The following is a 19,619-nucleotide window of genomic DNA, read 5'->3' on the forward strand; positions in this document are numbered from 1 at the left end:
ACATGTCAGTGGGTTGGGGGTGATCAGCTCTCTGGGCTAAGCTCATCAGTGGTTCTGGGAGTTGGCTGGGGTTCAGCTCTAAGCTTAGCTTGGTTGCAGCAGCACGGCTAGGAGATCTCTGTGCCCCATTTCTCACCCTCCTCCTGAGACCAGTAGGCTAGCCCAGGCATGTGCTGCTCCCAGGGTGCGCACAAGCGTAAGACCTAAAGCGGGAACACACAAGACCCAAAATTGGTCCACTGCCTCTTGTGTCTCGTTCTGTGGGTCAAAAGAGGTCACATGGCCAAGTACTGCCTCAAGAGGAGGGGTAATAGTCTATGCCTCTTTAGCAAGACACCTGGCACAGGTTGCAGGCACTGGGGGAGGTGAGGAGTCGAGGCCTTGCATTCCTTTCTCATGGGACTCAGGGAGTACCTTGCCTAGGCTTCTGTATGCTGAAGTCAGAACCAAGCATTTTGGACTCCAAAGACCTTTCCCTTTCTCTACATTCGTTTCCTCCAGTTTGGCCCTAAAGGCCACACTTAAATTTGCATCATTACTTTTGGATCACAAGTTCGTTTCAATAGGAACGTTCCAGAAAACTACCCTTATGCATCTTTTCTTGCTGCGGCATCAAATGATGAGGTTTATGATAAAGAAAATTGTGATGGCAATGATGATGTTAGCTTTCACTGACTGTATGTCTAATCTCGGTTTGGGGAGGGAAAATAAAGTAGTGGTGGTAACCAGGAACTCTACAGTAAGACTGCCTGAGATCAAACCCTGGCCCCATCACTTACGCGCTGTGTGACTCTGGACAAGGAATTCCACTTTTCTGAGCTTTGGTTTCCTCATATGTCAAATGACATTACTTACAGTTCCTGTCTCTCAGAGTTGTTGAAAGGGGCAATTGAGATGAGATCTTCTTCACAGCATTTACCTGGTAGATTGTAGGGGCTCAATAAATGTTACTATTATTATTTTTATTGTTGCTACCATATGTTAAATAGTGTCCTAAATGCTCTACATATATGCATTATTACAGTGATTAGAAAAGAGCTTTCTGTTGACTTTTGCCTACCTGACCTAAAAGTTTATTTTCTTATGGCTGCTGTCCCTATTAGGGTCTCCTAGCAGATCAAAGTGTTGTTTATGGAGAGTAGTAAGAAATCCCAACTTATCCTTTCAAGCTGTAAGTTGCCAGTTTGGGAAGTAGCCATGCATTTCTTTTAGAGTACCATCCCTTACACCCTGCAAACATTGCCTTTGTCTCTCACAGTACATCTGTACCAGCTACCTGCTCTTTCAAAAGTGTAAACACAAACAACAACAACAACAAAAACTTCAGGTGATATCATAGCACATGCTGGGTGAATTTCATTCCCCAGTGGCTGGTGTCTGCAGCAAAGGAAGGCGGACGGAAGTCTTGGCTCTGCGGACGCCTTCCGTGGTATGAGAATTTCAGCACTATGGCCCTCATTCCTGCGGCTCCCTCTGTTGTGAAATGGGAGTCATGAGCCACAAACTACCTTTGGAGTGAGTAGGTGGGGTACTCAGGAAAGTGTGACAGAAATGCTTAATCATCAGGAACAAAGCTCCCAGAAAAGGACATTGAGATTAGACTGTCAGACCTAGGTGTCATGGATCCAGGTTTTTGATTTACAGATGATAACGACATTGAAGTTCAGCATGCTGACAGCTTCTTCACAACTGTAGAAAGTGGCAGAGGTGTCACTTGGCAATCAGAAAATGACCAACCAGTACCCATCTCTATAGCTTTCGATTTTACCCCTTGGGTCAGCTTCTTCTACTCATTTTCTTCAAATGGATGCAAATTCCTCCCATCTGTCTGGGGATTTGCTCTTAACCTGAGATAATGGGAATCAGCAGTGAAAGAGGGATCTTTCACTCTTTGCTATCCATTATCACTCCCCTGATTATGTTGGTGCCCTCGCATGCAATTCAAGGATAATCAGTGTTTGTACGTTGACAGCATTGTGAATCCCTGATTCTCAAGCTTTCCTAAGTCATCGAGGAGCCTCAGAAACCAAGCCTGCCTGCTTCGTTCAACATTGAATACAATGCCTGACACAAAATAAGTATTCAGTAAATTCTTGTTGAACTAATGAGTATATTAGTCTTCTTGATTCTTGAATCTCTCTCTACAATTCTTTCATCACTTATTTATTCATCTATTTATTTATTCAATAAATACTATATACTAGGACTTGGCTCGGGAGTTTTGTGTGAATGATGAAGGATGAGTCAGACCATCTCTAGCTTCAAGAAACTCTTAGTACAGGAAAGGAGATGAGACTTGTATCAGTTCGTTGTTACCACAATAATGCTGTGTGAGAAAAAAGCACTCTAAAACTCAGTGGTTTAAAATGGCCATCATTTATTCTCACTAGGACATCTGAAGGTTGACTTCAGGACCCTGCTGATTGAGGCTGGCTTGGCGAGGCTTGTCTCCAAACTGTGGGTTAGGTCCAGGTCTGCTCTCGTATCTGTCATCTTACTGGGACCCGTGACCTAGACTGGGCATCTTCCCCTCATAAGAATACAGAAGCACAAAGAGACAGCCCTACTACAAAAGCCTTGTCTCACGCCATGGTTGCCAATATCTCACTAGCCACATTCAACATCAGCAGGTCCTGGACAGATCTCTGCACTCACAGTGAGATGAGGAAGAGAACAAATACTTGCTGGACAATAATCTAAAGCATGACAGCCTTCCATGCCAATAGCATATGGAATAAACTATTAAATGTTATAAATAAGCTACATAAGAAATAAGGACGTGTAAAGGGGGTAAAATGATTACATACAAAGGATATGATGAGAATCAGAAATGACCCAGAAGTATGGATCCTATATGTGCATGCAGAGCACTAGTTAGAGAAAAATAACCTAGACAGAGGTAACAGGGAATTTGGAGTGTGTACCAAAAATAGTAAGGACATTTATATTGATGAGGACATATGTTATAGGGGGAAAAAAAAGTGAGAGACTAGATCAGAAGGTTGTTTGGGAACTTAAATATCCTTCTAATGGGTTACATAAGACCTAGAGCAACAAAAATTAATTAGAGAATAATAGGTGAGAATTAAAGCTAACAACCACAAAAAAGTACATAGTGTCTTGGCAAGGTAGGTGTTAGACAATATATTAGTTCCTAAGAATCTCCATAGATGTCAGGGAGAATGAACTATCAGTAGGCCAAGGTGATAAATACTAGACATTACACTTTTTCAAGTATTATTTTTTCCCGGTGAATCTTAGTGGGCACCTCAACCGTCCGGCTTAATGGCATTACTGCAGCATGCCTCTCCCTGGTGCAGCCCCCTCCTGTGTTCCCATCCTGCCACCTGCAGCAGAAGCCCCTCCTGCCTTCCAAGGGGAGGTGTCTCGCCAGCTGTTGGCTGACTGCTCAGAGGGAAGTGATTCTGTTGAGGGTCCAGAAGACCCAGTGCAGGGCAGGGGAGAGTGCTATTTCTGTCTGTGTGGTCTTCCTCATCCCCCCACCCATCTTTAGTTTAAAATGCAACTAACATTCATAAGAACACAACACATAATGTCAATAGGCTGTTGTTTTTAAGTTACAAAATATATTGTGTAATGAATAAATGCATGTATTTGTTCATTTATTCAAACACTCGTTCAGCACCTTGTGGGTGTCAGAGGCATTGTTACATGCTGGCTACACAGCATTGAACAAGAGAAGTAAAATTTCTCTCCCCATAAAGTTTGCATTTCCGTGATGGAAACAATCCATCAATCAATCTGTGAATCCGCTGTAGTGGAGAAAATGTCGACATGGAAATGATGGTGAATAGGTGAGTCCTTTGGAGTCGGGAGTCATGGAAGTCCTCTTTCTGAAAAAGATATCTGCACTGACACTCCAACAACAACAACAACAACAATGAGGGACCAGTAAGCACCTCCTCTATGCCAGCCATTCAACCTGGGATGTGTGACTCAAATCTCTGTTGCCTCAGTTTCCTAATTGGGAAGAAAAAGGTGATAGAACACCACCTTCTTCCTAGGGTTCATATGGAGATTAAACGTGTTATTATTTGCAAAGTGCTTAGAGCAGTACCTGGCACATCAAACAACTTCTGCCTAAACGTGGAGACACATAAGCAGATGCTCTCACTGCTCGGCTTCTGGTAGGTGCAAGGTGCTGAGAGCAAAGAAAGGAGGGTGCCTAATCCATCCTGAGGCATCAAAGGAGTCTTCCTAGGGGGGATGATGCTAAATCAAAGCAGAGAAAGGGGAAAGAATGCTTATTAAGTACATAGATTTTGGTGCTAGGCAATTTCTCTTACTGTTTGTAGAACTTACTTTTCACAACTTTGTGAGCTAGGTATGATTATGCCAAGATGAAGGACTACATCATTGTTTATATATTTTATCCATGACATTACAGCAGAGTTGATATCCTAAACCAAGGTACCTTACACTAAACCAATAGCAACTTTTACTTCACCACTGTTGCTCTTGACCAAGAAGGTTTAGGACACTACAATAGCTAACATTTATTGATTATTAATATAGGCCCATGGTTTCAAATTATTAGTTTGTTTAATCCTCATCCAACTCCACAAAGTAGGTACTTTTGTTCTTGTTAGATTTAAAGAAAAGTTAAGAGAGGTTTTAAGTAATTTTTTCACAGTCACACAGCAAGTATTAGAGTCAGGATTAGAATTTAGACAATCAGATACTAGAACCCATGCGTTTATCCACTCTCTATGCTGTCTCTCACTTTAGGGTGAGATAACCTTGGGTTAGGAGTTGCTGGACTTGATTCAGGACCCAACTCTTCAAACTTGTCATCTGCCCAACCTTGGGTAAATCACATCTTTGAATTTTATTCTTGTCGTTTGTAAATGAGGCTAGAAATTCCTGTCCTAATGGCTTGCAATGTTGTGAAAATCAAGCATTATATTGATGTGGGTAGACACATTCAATGTAAGTGGAAATTACTCTTAATTCTTGTTGTTGTTATTTTTATTTTAATTCCCAGGCAGAGAATTGTGGAGGTGGCCAACAGGGACAGCCATTCCCTGAAGGGGAGAGAACAATATAGATGCCTTCAGATACTTGGAGAATTTTCACAAAATTTGCCTCGTATGGTTTCCCCCAAATACGGAACTTAGTAAACTATAGATTCAACAAGAAAAATGCAAATCAGTACATTCTGTTGGCCAGAGCCACCCAAAGAGAGAACCAGTTTTCAGTGGAGATAATGAGTTCCCTATTACCAGTGAGTGCAAGCTATAGGACCTCAGGGCAGGGGGAGACTGCAATGGGAAAACCTTCATGCCGGAGAGGTTTACACCTGGGCAGCTGTGATAGGTGCCATACCAGCCGCCCGCCCTTCCCTCTTGTGCTACTCTGGTCCATTCTCCACCTAATACCAAAGTAGCATTTTAAAAATGTATATCTGACTATGCCATCCATTTATGTAAAATTGCCCTTGGCTTTCCATTTAAATTAGAATTAAATTCAAACTTCTTTCCATGGCTTACATGGACCTGAATAATTTAAGCTATACTAACTTTCTGAGGCTCATTCGATCCTTTCTTAGTCTTCCCTCTCAACTATCTAGCCATATGGACCTCAAATGTTTGACTCCTGGAATTTGACAAGTTCACTCTCAGATTCTTTGTTCTGGCTGCTCCCTCTGCCTGGAATTGCCCTTGACCTCTATCCCCCACCATAACAACTCCTCTTCATCTTTCCTTGTTGCTAATTAATTGCTACATTTTCAGAGATGCATCACCTGGTCCTCAAATGTAAATTCATACATCTCTCGGTATTTTACTTCATAGAACAATATTCCTTTCCATCACAGATCATTTGATTTTATTCTCTTTTGATCGTGGTATAGACAGTTAACACGACATCTACCCTCTTACAATTTTGCTAATTGTAACCCTCTTACGGTTTTGCTAATTATGGGCACAGTGTTGGACAGCAGCTCTCTAGAACTTAATCATCTTGTATAACTATAATATTGTCCCCACTGAGTATCTGCTTACCATTTCCTCCTTCTGTATGTTCATTTTTGAATATTTGTTTTTGTCTATCTCTTGACTAGGCTGTCAGCTCCATGAGTGCAGGACAATTTTAGTCTTGTTCATTGTTGTATCTCTGTTCCTGGAGCTTAGTATTCCATTGGATTCCATGCAGGAGAGAGGAGAGGAAGAAAGGAAGAGAAGAGGGGAAGAAGGGATGGAGGAAGAAGGAAGAGCTCTTCTGAGTTTAAATATTTTTTATCTTTTTGCCTCTGTAGACTAGAGCCTCAGTTTAAAAAAAACACACACACACTACCACCATAACAAAAAAAAACTATATATATATTATATATGGTGCCCAGACCTAGGAAAAGGGACTCCCAATAGATTTTGCTGGAAGCCTCTCTAGAATGAGAAGGAGTGGTGCTAGACCTTCAGGAGACATGGGGAGACTGCTGATCCCCAGCCTTGCTGAGTGTGCAGATTATCATACAATAGTCAACAAATATAGCTTGGTAAGTGGGTCAGGAGTGGGGGACGTCCTCTGTGTCTCTGGGATCCATCTGAGCCTGGCCCTGGGAGTTATGTCTGCACAAAGCACTTTCAGATAGTGAGGGAAACAGTGGAAAAAGGCTACGGAGCTGGGAGTCAGGGCAGTGAGACCCCTGCTGTAATGAAAAGTGCCGGAGGCTTGACGAGCAAGCAGTCTCAGGGTTTCACCACGGTTCGTCAAGCACGCTAGCGCCTGTCCCTCAGTTTAATGCTCGAAGAGATAAATAACTTGCTGAAGCCATCAAATAAATAAAGTCAGCAGTTGGAAAAGCTGGGATTTGAGCCCTGGCTCTTAAGGTTGCTAAACAGCGTTCATTGAAAATTAAAAACAACACGCATACAATAGCATGCATCAACACACTTAAAGCTACAGACTGTGAGAAGATATCTGCCCTCCCCTACGTTCAAGGACACACAGGTTGAAGTGGCAGAGCTGAAATTCAAATATGCAAGAGATTGTACTTTTAACATTCATTTATCCATTCATTCATTCACTCATTCATTCAATAATTGTTGATGGCCTAATACATGCCAGGTAGCAGGGAACAGGACTGACAGGATTTCTGCTCCTGTGAAAATTGTAATTAGTGTCCTCTTAAATAACAACCCTGCAAAGTGATTTTGTCATCCCTGCTACAAAAGTATGGGACTCTTAACCCTTATGCTATATGGTCTTCTTAGAGGTCATGGTGAAGATGGAACTGCTGGTGGACCCATGAGCTGGACTTGAACAATGGGCAACCCAAGGCTCCTTCACCTTTCACCTGTCCTTGAAATGTACACTCCACCCACTGTTCCCATAGCCTGAACCATTTCAAGGACGCGACCTTGAGAGAATAATGTGTTGTTGAGACTCTCTGGACGGTATACATGATTGAACTCTGTGAAGGCCTCTATATACACTGTTAAGATTTCGGCAGGCAGGTGCTGAGATCTACTTGTCTAAAGGTTGCCCAAGATAAGCCTCACAAGTAAGTTCCCCGGCTTGTTAAGCCTGCCCCCTGCCAATCTGGAGCAGTCCCCCTCTTTCTGTGCTCCCTCCTTGCCCTCTGTGTGTGAGAGCCCGTTTTAAATTTTTGCCTAAAGAAGTTAGAAGGATTTTATTAGAGGTAAGCTGCCCAGCATATTGCATTTTCTGTGTGTTCACAATTCTTCCCAGGTAACGCAGGGATTAAGGTGGTTGTAAAAATTAAATAAGAAACTGTGTTCTGGGCCTAACTCATAGTAGGCACCCAGAAAATGTTGTAAAAATAGTCACTCTATGCTGACATTGCCTTCACCATTTCAAAATATAATAATACAAATAATGTGATGCAGAAAGAAAAATGACATAGCACTCTGTAGCAGAGAATAAAGCTTACACTTTTTATTAGTAATATACATTCCAATGCACCAGGTTAGCAGTTCAGCTTGAATAAAATATAGAGCAGATACTGCAAGGCTTTTACTTTTTTAAAATAAAGCAGGGTCCCAGAGAGAAAAGATTCCAGACAGGAAGGGGATTCTAAAAATACAGCAGTGGTAGGATTTGGAAGAAAATAGATCCAAAGGAACACCCCCCAGTAATATTGTTAATGGTGAGAGAAAATGAGTATAACAAAGGAGGAAGGAAACAAGAACAGGTCAAATGATTAACTAGGCAAAGAGGCGCAGAGATTTGGGCACACAAAAATGAATGATGGGGATAAATTAAAGATAAGTGGGCTTGGAAAAGAAAATGCAAAAGGATGAATAAGGAAAAAGAGACTTTCAAGGAGTATTGGGAGGATTTTGACTCGATGGCATAAGAAAGATAGGAATGACTGCAGTAAATCACCGAACAAGAAGGGGTTGATTTAGAGGACTGTGAACAGGGAAAGCGGGAGGTAGTGAGAGGTACGAGCTGGAGATGAAAGATAATAAATTTGAGAATTGTTAAGGGAAAGAGTCAGGGAAGTGCTGGGTTGAAGCAGAAATCAGTCAAACAGATGCAAGTTCAAACGAGGGAAGACAACGGTGATTAAAATATTCTTTCATTTTTCATGAAAGAGAAGTTAGACAATGGTAAAAGTTTGCTGTAAATGAGATATAGTGGCAATGTTCTGAAGAGGGAAATGAGAAATGGAGAGATGAAGGCAAAGAGACAGAGAGGTCACAGAAAGACCAAATAAACATTTGGAGGTGGAATCGAGCTACTGTTACTGAGGACTGACTATGTGCCAGAGAACACTGGGTGTTGCCCTTTCTATCTGCTGGCTCATACCCCCTTCCTGTTACACTACCTAGAGGAAAACAGATTAGGCTCAGAGGGGTTGTGAATCTCTAAAAATTAGTCAACTAGTCTGTGGTAGGGAAAATAATTCCAACTTACATCCAAGAGATGTTTCTGAGTCAAAGAAACAGATAATAGTAATAGATATGTGTATAGTGATCTATTTTGGATACATCAACAGTAAAATGAAAAGCTCCAAGACTGAGTCTAACATTGTCATTGATCCTCTACCAAACTGATGGAGCAGGGATCTACTTGGGTCAAGATGCTGAGGGGCTGGCAGACCTAAGACAAAGGAGCACCGGGGGAAGGTGGCTGAAAGGAAGGAAAGGTAACAGTATGCAGGGTGACGTATGGAGTCACCACACTGCAGGGAGCCAGGCAGAATTAAAAGGACAACATGAGTTACATTGAGGACAATGAGTGACGTGAGAGAGAACAAACAGTGGGGATTTGTGGGTATGAAGAGGCCTAATGGAAGAGTGAGCTTAGATAGAGTAGGGGTGAGACAGGAGGTATCAAGCTCTCCTCCTGAGTTGGAACTTGGGTTCTAGAGATCATCTGGAGGCTTAAAGAAAAAAAGATTGTTAAACAAAATTGCTTGGCATGCAGAAAGCTGAGAAGGGGAGAAAGAAGGGAAGGTGGAAAGAAGAAGAGGCTGGAAGAAGGAAGGGGGACAAATGGACAGAGGGAAGGTAACAGACTCATTGTGGAAAACCAAAGGATCGCCAGTTTTCTTCACTGCAAACTTATGACTAGTGTCTAGTGCCTTTACCTTCCTTAGAATAAAAAGTCAACAAATACACGATCGTTGGTGGACAAAATACTTGTTTTCTGTCTGTACCTTATGTTAGTCACAGTGCTCGTTTGTATGAACAGGGTGGGAACTAAGACACAGGTGTTCTTTGATCTTTGGAGTCCCCAGCCTAGTGAGGGGAGCCCATCAAGAAAATACAGTACAAATGAACATGTATTAAAATATGGAGTGTGTGCGATTTAAAAAATATAAGAAGATATGAAAGGACATAGCAGGGACGATAGAGAGGGGGAGTTTAGATGGGATGGTTAGTCATCTTTGGGCAAGTGCTTCATTAGCTAAGACTTGTAGGTAAGTAACAGGTAGCAAAGTGAAGTCTGGAGGGTGTTTTTGTCCAGGCAGAAGGAAGAGCCTGTGTGAAAACACCGGGGCAACAAGAGCTTAAAACATTCAGGAACAGAAAAGAGGTACCAATGGCTGGATCTGGTGAGGATCTTGTGACATGGAGCTGGGTTGGAAAATAGAACGCGAGACACCATAAAATGTTTGGATTTACTTCAAACATTCATGAGGACCTAATATGGGCTATGTGTTTTCATATACATGATCCCATTTAATTCCTATAATGAGCCTGAAAAGCAGGAGCTACTTTCCCCATTTCACAAACGAGAAAGTGAGAGGTCTAGTAGGGACACTACTAAGTGATTTGAACCTTTAGGTAAACAGCAAAGGTGATATCTGAATCCAAGCCTCTTGACCTCCCTAATCCCTGCTTTTCCAACTACACAAGGCTGTCTCAGTCAGATGGTAGGAAGAGAAGAACTAAAAGAATGATATGAAGGAAGGGGGAGGGAAGGAGAGAAAATGTTGCAAAACTCCCTAGAAATAAGCAAGAGGAAGCATTTGCTGGGAGGACTGGGAAGGAGTTAGGAAGAATGAAAAGGAATTTCGGATCAGTGGAGTCAGAGATGAGGGGGGTTAAGGGGACCCTAGGAGGGAATAAATTACATCAATAATGGAATGTAACTAATTAAATCAATACTGGAATGTGACTGAGTGAAAAGGAGAAGAGAAGGGAAAGAGAGAAGCTGAGGGGAGAAGAGTGGTGTCACTGGTCACAGGACAGGACATGAAGGCATGCACAGGGGAGTCTCAGTGTATCAGGAACAGGTGGGGAAGGGTGGGTGCAGGGAGGTGGCACTCTGTGGTAGACAGAGCCAGGATTCAGGAATCAGACAGACTGTGGTCCACAACTTGATGACTACATGATCAAAGTCAGCTTTCTGGCTCTGGATGCATAGCTCAGTTGGTTAGAGCATCATCCTGATATACCAAGGTTTCAGGTTCAATCCCCGGTCAGGGCACATAAAAGAAGCAGCCAGTTATGCATAAATAAATCAAACAACAAATTGATGTCCTTCCCTTCTCTCAAAATCAACTAGCATTTTTTTTTTAAAGTCAACTTTCTTAGCTTCCCCAAACCTCAAAGTCTACATCGATCAAATGGGGAATAACAAGCCTTCTTCCTCCAAATGTTGCTGGGACTGTGCATCTCAGCAGCAGTTATAAATTATGGAGCACCTACTATATTAAGTTCTTTGCCTAATTATGTCTGAAGCCTCACTGCCACCAGAAGGCAGGCATTATCATCATTCATTGACACTTTGTAAACAGTTTTGAAGTAGCAAAATATGCATTCAGGAGCATGAGTTCTTTTCCTGTGGTCATTCACGATTCCACACTAAGGTTGGTCCTCCTCAAAACGAGCAGCAAATCCCTTGTCTGCCTTTTCTGTCCTGTCTTTAAACGCTCCCTCACCCCATCATGAACTTCCTCCGCTTCCCTTCCTGTGCTTTGCCCTCTCTGCCCTCCTTTTGTTCCACATTCTGCGTTCTCAGGCAGGTGCCTTAGTTGCAAGCAAATTAACCAATTCTGGATAATTTAAGCAGAAACAGAATTCAGTAAAGTGTATCAGATCACTTATAATCTTGAGGAGGGCGTGGAATCTGGACTTAGAGTCCATGGAGTCAAGAACACCACTCCAAACCACAGCACAGAGCTGGCTAAGGAGATGCATCATTGCCGCTGCAGCCAGGCATAAATAGGGCAATTCATACTCTTGACACCAGTGACACGGGGGTCTGACAGTGCTGTTAGGCCCATGTTCACTAACCATGAAACCTGGACGTAACTGCCCCAGCAGTGCCACTTTGGTCCCCAAATGGCTTCTGCCTGATTCCAGCTTCTTCCCCGGCATCTGGGGGTGGGTGAATCTGATTGGTAAATTCTGAGTTGTGTGCCCAAGTCCTAGCTGCAATGGAGGCTGAGAAAATATCTGGAAATTTAAGCTTCTTCATGGGAGGTAATGCATGCCTCAGAGAGTGAAGCACCCTCTGATGCAGGAAAAGGATTCACTCAGATGCTGAGCAGTTGCAGAGAATCCAAATGCAAGCTTTAGCCTGGAATGTCCTCTCCTGTGCTACTTATTCTTCATGGCTCAACTCCAACACCACTTCCTCTAGGAAGCTTTCTTTGATTTCTCCAAGCATACGTTTCAAAGCCCCTCATAGAAGAAACACATGCCTGCCTGCCTGCCTGGATCTTAGATATTTCTGTGCCTGTCTCATTCTCACAGCACCCCCGACCCCATCACTGTAAGCTCTCCAAGGGCAGAAGCTGTGTTTATCTATCTTTGCATCCCCATACAGTGCCTGGTAGGAGCCCTGGATATTTGGTTGTGAATGAATGAATGAAAGTGTTGGTCACATTTGACAGGCCTTTGTACCAGAGGTCCATGAAGGACTTGCACAGACTCTGCCTTACATAAGGGAGCCCTTTTTTCCTGGCGTGCACTTCTATAAATGGACTATGTCAGCATATTTGAAGAAAGGGGCATAGAGAATCAGAAAGCCCCATTGCAGAGGATAGTGGCGGATTGTAAGGGTACAAAGGAGAGACTGAGGGAGGCAGGGTGACATATTTTGGAGGAGTAAATGAACTGAAGCAGGCATCAGAGAGGCAGGAGATGATGTAGAATCAGAGGATTGGAAAGGCCAGGTCCTCGCTTGCCGCCTCAGGTTCACAGATTAGTAAACTGATACAGGAGAACCACACCTTGTGAACCTCAGAGCTGGAACAGACCCAGATGTGCCCCTGCAGACGTTTCTTTCACAGCGTTGGTGGGTGGGCATTTCCAAGGTCACCGAGGACAGTGTGACTTAGTGGAAACCGTCAAGATTTTTGAGCCTGAAGTTCAAGGTGCAGCACTTCTGCTCATTAGCTGGGTGACCTTGGGAAGTCCCTTCACCTCCCTGACCTCCTGATCTCAGTTTTCTCATCTGGAAAATGGGGATCATACTATCCATCTCAGTGGATGATGATTCTGTATAAGACCTAGCGTATGTGCACTCTAACGTGCAGAGAACGCTTCATAAACATCAAGTCCAAGGACACAAAACAGATGTTTCCTCCTTTTCAGTGTCCTGCCTTTATCCAAAGTCATGAAAAATATCTAAAATTTGACAGGAGAGAGGAAAAAATTGCAGTTCATGTAAGAGTTAAAGACAGAAAGAAGAAAAGGGGCAGAGGAGGGAAGAGAAGAGAGGCGTTAATGCAGAGACCACACAAAAGGTTCAGATGGGCAAGCGATGCAGAGAGATGGGAAATGGCTCATAAATTATAGGGGGAAAGCATTTATAAGATTAAAGTCAAGACGAGGAAGGAGATGAGTGGAGAGATGAAAGAGAGAGCAGAGAGAGGAAAGATGAAGAAAAGGGGGGGGGGAGTGGAGAAGGAGGGCTGCTCAGGCAGTGGGTCCCTGCAGAGGAGATGGCTCCCTGGAGGGTCCAAGGTGTGTGGGTCAGAGGCAGAATCAGCTGAAGGCCAAAGCCTGCCATGTCTGAGGACCTAGGTTTACAGTTCAGCTTGACTCTAGGGGAAGAAGGGCTGGGAGTGAAAAATGGGTGAACAGATTCCTCCTCTGGGAATGGGGCAGAGGATGGAGAAGCCCGTGGAAAGCCCGTGGGAGCTCTAAGAAGAGTAGCTCAGCGCTCTCTTTCGCTGTCTCGCTCTCTCTCTCTGTCTCCCTTTTCAGGAATTTCACACAAGGAGCAGAAGCAGCCAAGTAGAGCAGCTCCAAGCTAGGAGAAGGGTTCCAAAATAAAAGCGCCTGAGTGGGCTGCATTGCACGGCTGCAGCTAGGGGGCCAGTCTCCTGGACGAGGCAATTTGGGAGGGTAGGGCCTAGAGGGTGGAGTTCGACATCCCTCTGTCCATCAGAAGTTAGTGCAACTGGGTGGATGCCTGGGTGAAGGGGAGCCCTGGGGGTGAGAGAGTGATTGCAAGAGTCATTGGCAAGTGGGTGAGGAGGGGGCTCTGAAGCCACGGGAATTATTTCGGGAACTCTAAAAGGGCACAGGACTTGTTGTTGGGCTTGAGGGGAGACAAAGTTAAGTCTCCGCCATCCAGAGGCGCCCTCTCCCCTCAAGGAGGCGGGGCCTGGAAGAAAGCTGGACTAAGGTGCGCCCCCAGGTGTAGCCTCTGGGTTGAGCCAGGGGTGGGGTAAAAGTGGGTGAGCTGGTTTGAGCCAGGGGCATTGTGGGGGAGGCGTGAGCGGGTCCCTAAGTCTTAGGAATTTGGAGAGGAGTGGTGTGGCTCAAGAATGTTGTGAGAGTGGCATTGGGGGATCCTGGGTAAGCAGAGGGGGCGACTGGGATTTGCACGAGGCCGGGCGGAGCCTCCGAAACGCTCGGGGTCTGCCGAGAGAGCCAGAGCAGGGCCGGGCGGCGGGCCCGGGGAGGCGGTGCGGGGGGGCGGGCCGGGCCGAGCGGGAGGCGGAGCCGGGAGCTGGGGGCTGCTGGCGCGCGGCTCCCACGGCTCCTTTGCTCTGGCGTCCTGGTTCGCTCCGGCGCTCGCTGCCGCCGCTGCCGCTGGTTCCTCCTCCTTCGCCGCCGCGGCCGCTGCTCGCAGCACCGCAGCCCCGCCCGCCATGGCCGCCGCCGGCGCCCGGCGCAGCCCCGGCCCCAGCTCGGGGCTCTGTGGGCGGCCGAGGCTCGGCTTCCACCCGGCGCCGCCGCTGCTGGTGCTCCTGCTCCTGCTGCCGCCGCCGCCGCTGCTGGCCGGCGCCCCCGCCGCCGCCTCGCGGGGGCCAGACAGCCCCTGCCGGCTCAAGACGGTCACCGTGTCCACGCTGCCCGCCCTGCGCGAGAGCGACCTCGGCTGGAGCGGCGCCCGCTCCGGGGCCGGGACCGGGACCGGGGTCGGAGCCGGAGCCGGAGCCGCTGCCGCCGCGTCCCCGGGCTCCGCCAGCTCCGCGGGCGCCACGGCGGAGTCGCGCCTCCTGCTCTTTGTGCGTAACGAGCTGCCGGGGCGCATCGCGGTGCAGGACGACCTGGACAACACCGAGCTGCCCTTCTTCACTCTGGGTAAGGCTGGGCGCCGACACACGCGGGATCCCAAGGAACCGTGAGCTCTAAGTGAAGCCAGACGGGTGGGGGCGCCTTGGGGATCCCCGCCCCGGGCTGCCCGAAGCGGGCTTGGGAGAGGGCAGCTGAGGGGCCCGGAGGGCGTACAGGTGGTTGGAAAGGAGTGTGGGGCAGGAGGTCCTGGAGAGTGCGTGGCGGGAGCCCGGGGGCGTGCCAACCCTTTTGCAGCGGAGACCTGTGCCTCTGTCTCTTAAGTCTAGACGTTGAGCTCTGCTGCGGTCCGTACCCGACGCCCAAAACCCCACGTTGCTGAGTACGCTGGAGCTAGGGGCCGGGAAAGTCTCCGGCTCCGAAGCCAGGTGCGGGTCCAGGGGGTACTGCCCCTGGCGCCCGCGGTTACCGCCCCTTCGCCCCTGCGTCGGAGTTGTTGGCTCTGCTCTTCCGGATAGATTTTCCTGAGAATCGGAGGGGAGAAGCTCCACGTAGAATCACCCGCCCTCATAGACTGAGTTCCCGAATGGGTTAGGTGACCTTGGCCGAGTCGCTTCCCGTCTGGGCCTCAGTTTTGGGCATCTGTGAAGTGCGGCAGGGGGGGATTGAGTGGCGTCTAAGGACTGGAATTCTGAGCCCAAGGTCTCCACTTTCAGATTGTCGGATTAGCCCCCAACCCTTGCTGTCACATTCGCCTTTCTACCCCCCTCCCAGCCGGCAGCAGGTTTGTCCTAGCGTCTCCCTCGCTGGGCTAATATTAATAACTGAAAGGCCAGAAAATGGCAGGGGAGAGGATACGGTGGGGGTGGGGCAGGGGGGTGGGGGCTCACACGGAAAAGTTAATCAGAAAGTTCGCCGGCAGCTTGCTGCCTGCTGGTTCCCAGCGCGAATCCCAGAGGAGTCGGCCCTTCGGAGGAGCTGTGGGAAGCGCGGGTGATTTCCCACCCGGGTAATTGATAGCTTAATTATCTCGAAGAGCGTTTACAAAAATGCTGTTTCCCCTTAGCTCTCCCGCGCTCGCTGATCGCTCGGTCTCCCTTCCGCTCATGGGGGCGCCGGGCGCGATTGGTTGTCGGAGTCTGGTCAACAACAGCTCCTGGATGGCGTAGGGGCTCGCCTGGAGGCTCCCGAACTCTCCTTACCCGCATCCTTGCTTTCTTGCATCCGGCTTAGCTCGAGCATCGCGGGGGTGATGGGCCTTCTCGGTCAGTGCCTTCCGAATCTCGATTGAACCTCTGAGGTTAACTCCTTGCTTGCCCGAGAAGCCCCAAAGAGTAATCAATGGACAAGACTCCTCTCTCCTGGGAGCCATAACATTTTTTAATGTATTTTTTGTGACCCACCCTGCCCTTTGCCTTTCATGCTGGACGCCTCCGGAGATTTGAGCGAGTGCCAGGCACTCTCGTGCTCCGAGCTGGAGCCTGGGGTTTCAGGCCCTTGGGCTCTTCCCAGCTGGCAGTAACCCGAGCATGCTGAGCTTTCTGCGAGGCAAGGCGGCAGAGCGCCTTGCCGGTTCCCAGGGGACTTCCTTGGCGGCGCGTCTGGCGTGCAGGAGACACACAAACATACGAACACGCGTACACTAAGGCATACACACACGTGCACCTGTGGGGCTGCCCATTCCCAAGGAAGGGTATGATGGTGGGGAAGCGGTTCCTCAGGGCGAAGAGCTAGCGTTGGGCTCAGGGAGAACTCCCAGAGCTCCCCCCAAGGGGTCGCAGAGGGTGTCCATTTCACCCCACTTCCAGTGTCTACCTTCTTTTATCACCCTCGCGATCTCCCTGCAAGGGGTGCCCAGAGAGGTCAGGAGGGCAAGTCTCCTTAAATGATTGGTCAAATGAGGGGGGAAGGGACATTCTTGGACATGGTGTTATTTGAAAGTGAGGACCCCAGAGCATTCCAGTTCCCCACGAATGGAAAGGATCCAGTCCAGTCCATTAATAGGCGTTGCCCCCGAATTCCTGGAGCTGGCAATGTCTGCCTTTTTACAGTTTGGATTTCAAGAGGGAGCGAGTGACTGGGGCAGTCGGACAAGCTGAGTGAGGAGCTGAGTGAGGAGCTGGATGTCTAGATTCCCCCAGATTCCCCCAGGACCTGTGAGTTTACTCCAGAACCTCCATGTGGAACCTCTGCCTTCTCGGAGGCTTGTGGCTGAGCCTGGAGGCTGGGGGCTGCCTGCCGTGGCGGGGTGCTGTCCTCCTTGTGGGCTCTGAGCCCTTTCAGATGCATGTGGGGAATTGGGCTCCCATCCCCTCCTCCCCCCAGTGCCCTGGGCTGGCAGCTCACAGTACCCCCTCTCCCCGGGATTTGGCTAGCGAGGTAGTTACCAGATGGCCAAGCATAGCAGGAGCTGTGTAGGGAGACGTGGGCTTTTTATTTGTGTTGGTCTTCTACTGTTTGCATGTAAACATGGAGTGCACAGTGAGTTTCGGGAGGACCGGGCTGGCTAGAAACAAGGGCTGCTGCTTGTGGGGGGCTGCTACAAGTCATTTATGGCCGCATCTTTCCCAGGGTCCTGAGGCAGCCCCATCCCATCCCCAGACCTTTTCAACATTCTTTGTGTAAAAGCTGAGTGTTTGTGTCTGCTGGTTTGGGCGAGTCTTTCACTACTAACTCTCAAGTTCAAGGGCTTTAGAGATGGCACATACCACTTCTGGTCGTGCAGTCAGTAAACACCAAATCCTGCCAATTGTGGGGTATGTGGAGCCACCACTAGGGGGTGATGGTGACTGCCAAAGCCCTCTGGCTATGTTTTCATTTATGGACCCAGAGTTAGTGGTGGTAAAATGTTCCTGGAATTAAAAGGTGTGGGTGATTGAACACAAAAAAGGGTAGAATTCCTGTTTGACTCAAGTCCATCTGGGGAAACGCAATGTAATTTTTTCTACCCTGCCTACCATTATCTTTTACCGAAGTCACCTGCATATCTGGCCCTCCCTCCCTCCATTGTGCTGCTGCCATTTGAGTTATTGGCTATGTTATTGATCATGCCCGTACTTAAATGACTTTTGCTAAGGTCTTTTTCTCTTCATATTTCTACTCTTTCTATTGCATTCCAGCCTGCTTTATGTAGATGTAAGTTTCCCTCAGAGGTGGAAGATTCCCCAAGTTTCTGCATTGGGCTCTTCCTTAGAATCTGATTATAAGTCAATGGTGTTGACAAAGTGAATTTTGCTAAAAGCAATCAAGGAATAGCAATGTGGGTCTCAGAGCTTCAGTCTTGCCTGTTATTGTGAATGCACATAAAATATATGGAGTGGGCACTGCTGTTATTGCCATTTTACAGGTTAGGGAGCATTTGTGGAAAGATCAAGTACCTAATTCAAGGTCAGACTGAATAAACGGCAGACCTGGAACTGGAATCTCAGTCTACCATACACCTGCATCCTTGGTAATTAGGCATCCCGAGCCAAAGACGTATTGAGGTGCTGGTTATACATGTATAGAGGGCACAGTGTTACATTCAGGAGAGATATATAGCAATCAACATGACAAGAACAGTTCTCTAAAGGAACTTCAGCAACATGAATGAGTTGAACTCGGAGTCTGAACGTGAGACATGAGTTAAATCACCTCCAGGGACCCTATCAGCTTAAAGTTCTGTGACTGATAGGATGTCAGAGGACATTGTATTTAAAAGGACATTGCATTTAATGTTGCCAAAGAACGATGGAGACGACACCACATTCAGTGAAACCAGGGTGGGAAGACATCTCTGGGAGAAGGCTGGAGACACTTCCTGGGCAGGAAACATCCTGAGCGAGTCCTTGGTGGATACGCTGGAGAAGCTGAATGCTCTAATGGAGCTTGCAAACTGTTGGCTAGGACCGGGAATCCCAGCTCTGGCCCACAGTGACCTTGAACAAGTCATTCATCCCCCAGAGCTTCAGTTCTTTGTGCTGTAATGTGAGTGGGTAGATGAGCCCTAAAATAATCCTTGAGTATAAAGATTCTATGAACTTGAAGTGCTCTGACCTACTCTGTCACTCTGACTAGCTCCGCTTGCTTTTCACTGGCTCCTTTGCTCTTTCAGTAACATGGGGGTGTTGGGAAGGACTGATTGAAAAGGAAGAACTTGAGCAGGAGCAACTGCCAGTGCAGGGCTTCTGAGGTGAACCTGCATCACTCAGTCCTTATCTGCCCCCAGGCAGCCCTGGAGTTTGGTTGTGGATTTAGCTTTCATGTCTGCAGGTAGGGAAACAACATCCTTCCTCCTGGGCCTGGTAGTGGCCAGGCTGGTCTGTTTATCTTGATTTAGCAAAAAGGGGGAAGAAGAGAGAAAATTGTATAACCCTTCATTGTGAAAATTTCTTACTGATTTGCCATGTCATATAAATGAACAGGTGAGAGGGCCTCAGCGGGAGGGCAGGCGAAGAAGGAAAAACCATTCAGTAATGCAGGGTCTGTCCAGCAGAAGTAACGCCTGCTGGAGTGTGGTTGGTAAGGTAACGATACTGGTATAATAATTTATAGTTTTAATTTGAACATTTCACCTAAGATGTCATATGATTTGCTTGAGTGTGATCTTGTTATGTTCCCGAATGACACACTTATGATTTTGTAATAAAAGATTTTGTAACAAAAAAGGGGTGTTATTTGTGCCAGACCCTGTATGTCCTTAAGTGCACCTAAATGAGTAGATAGGGC

The 19,619-nt window shown here is 47.1% G+C and overlaps 1 protein-coding gene across 3 annotated transcripts in view; it reads left to right on the forward strand.

Moving 5' to 3' along the window:
* The first annotated feature begins 14,545 nt into the window (after positions 1–14,545).
* The window catches only part of ASTN2 (astrotactin 2), an 807,209-nt gene continuing 802,135 nt past the window's right edge, over positions 14,546–19,619 (forward strand). For all 3 annotated transcript variants that reach the window (XM_054584473.1, XM_054584474.1, XM_054584475.1), the window contains exon 1: positions 14,546–14,981. In XM_054584473.1, the coding sequence (XP_054440448.1) occupies positions 14,546–14,981 (436 nt within the window). The remainder of the gene's footprint in view (positions 14,982–19,619) is intronic.

Source organism: Pteronotus mesoamericanus, unplaced genomic scaffold (assembly GCF_021234165.1).
Source record: "Pteronotus mesoamericanus isolate MK-2021 breed Mesoamerican mustached bat unplaced genomic scaffold, CSHL_Meso_final contig_78, whole genome shotgun sequence".
Lineage (NCBI taxonomy): Eukaryota > Metazoa > Chordata > Mammalia > Chiroptera > Mormoopidae > Pteronotus > Pteronotus mesoamericanus.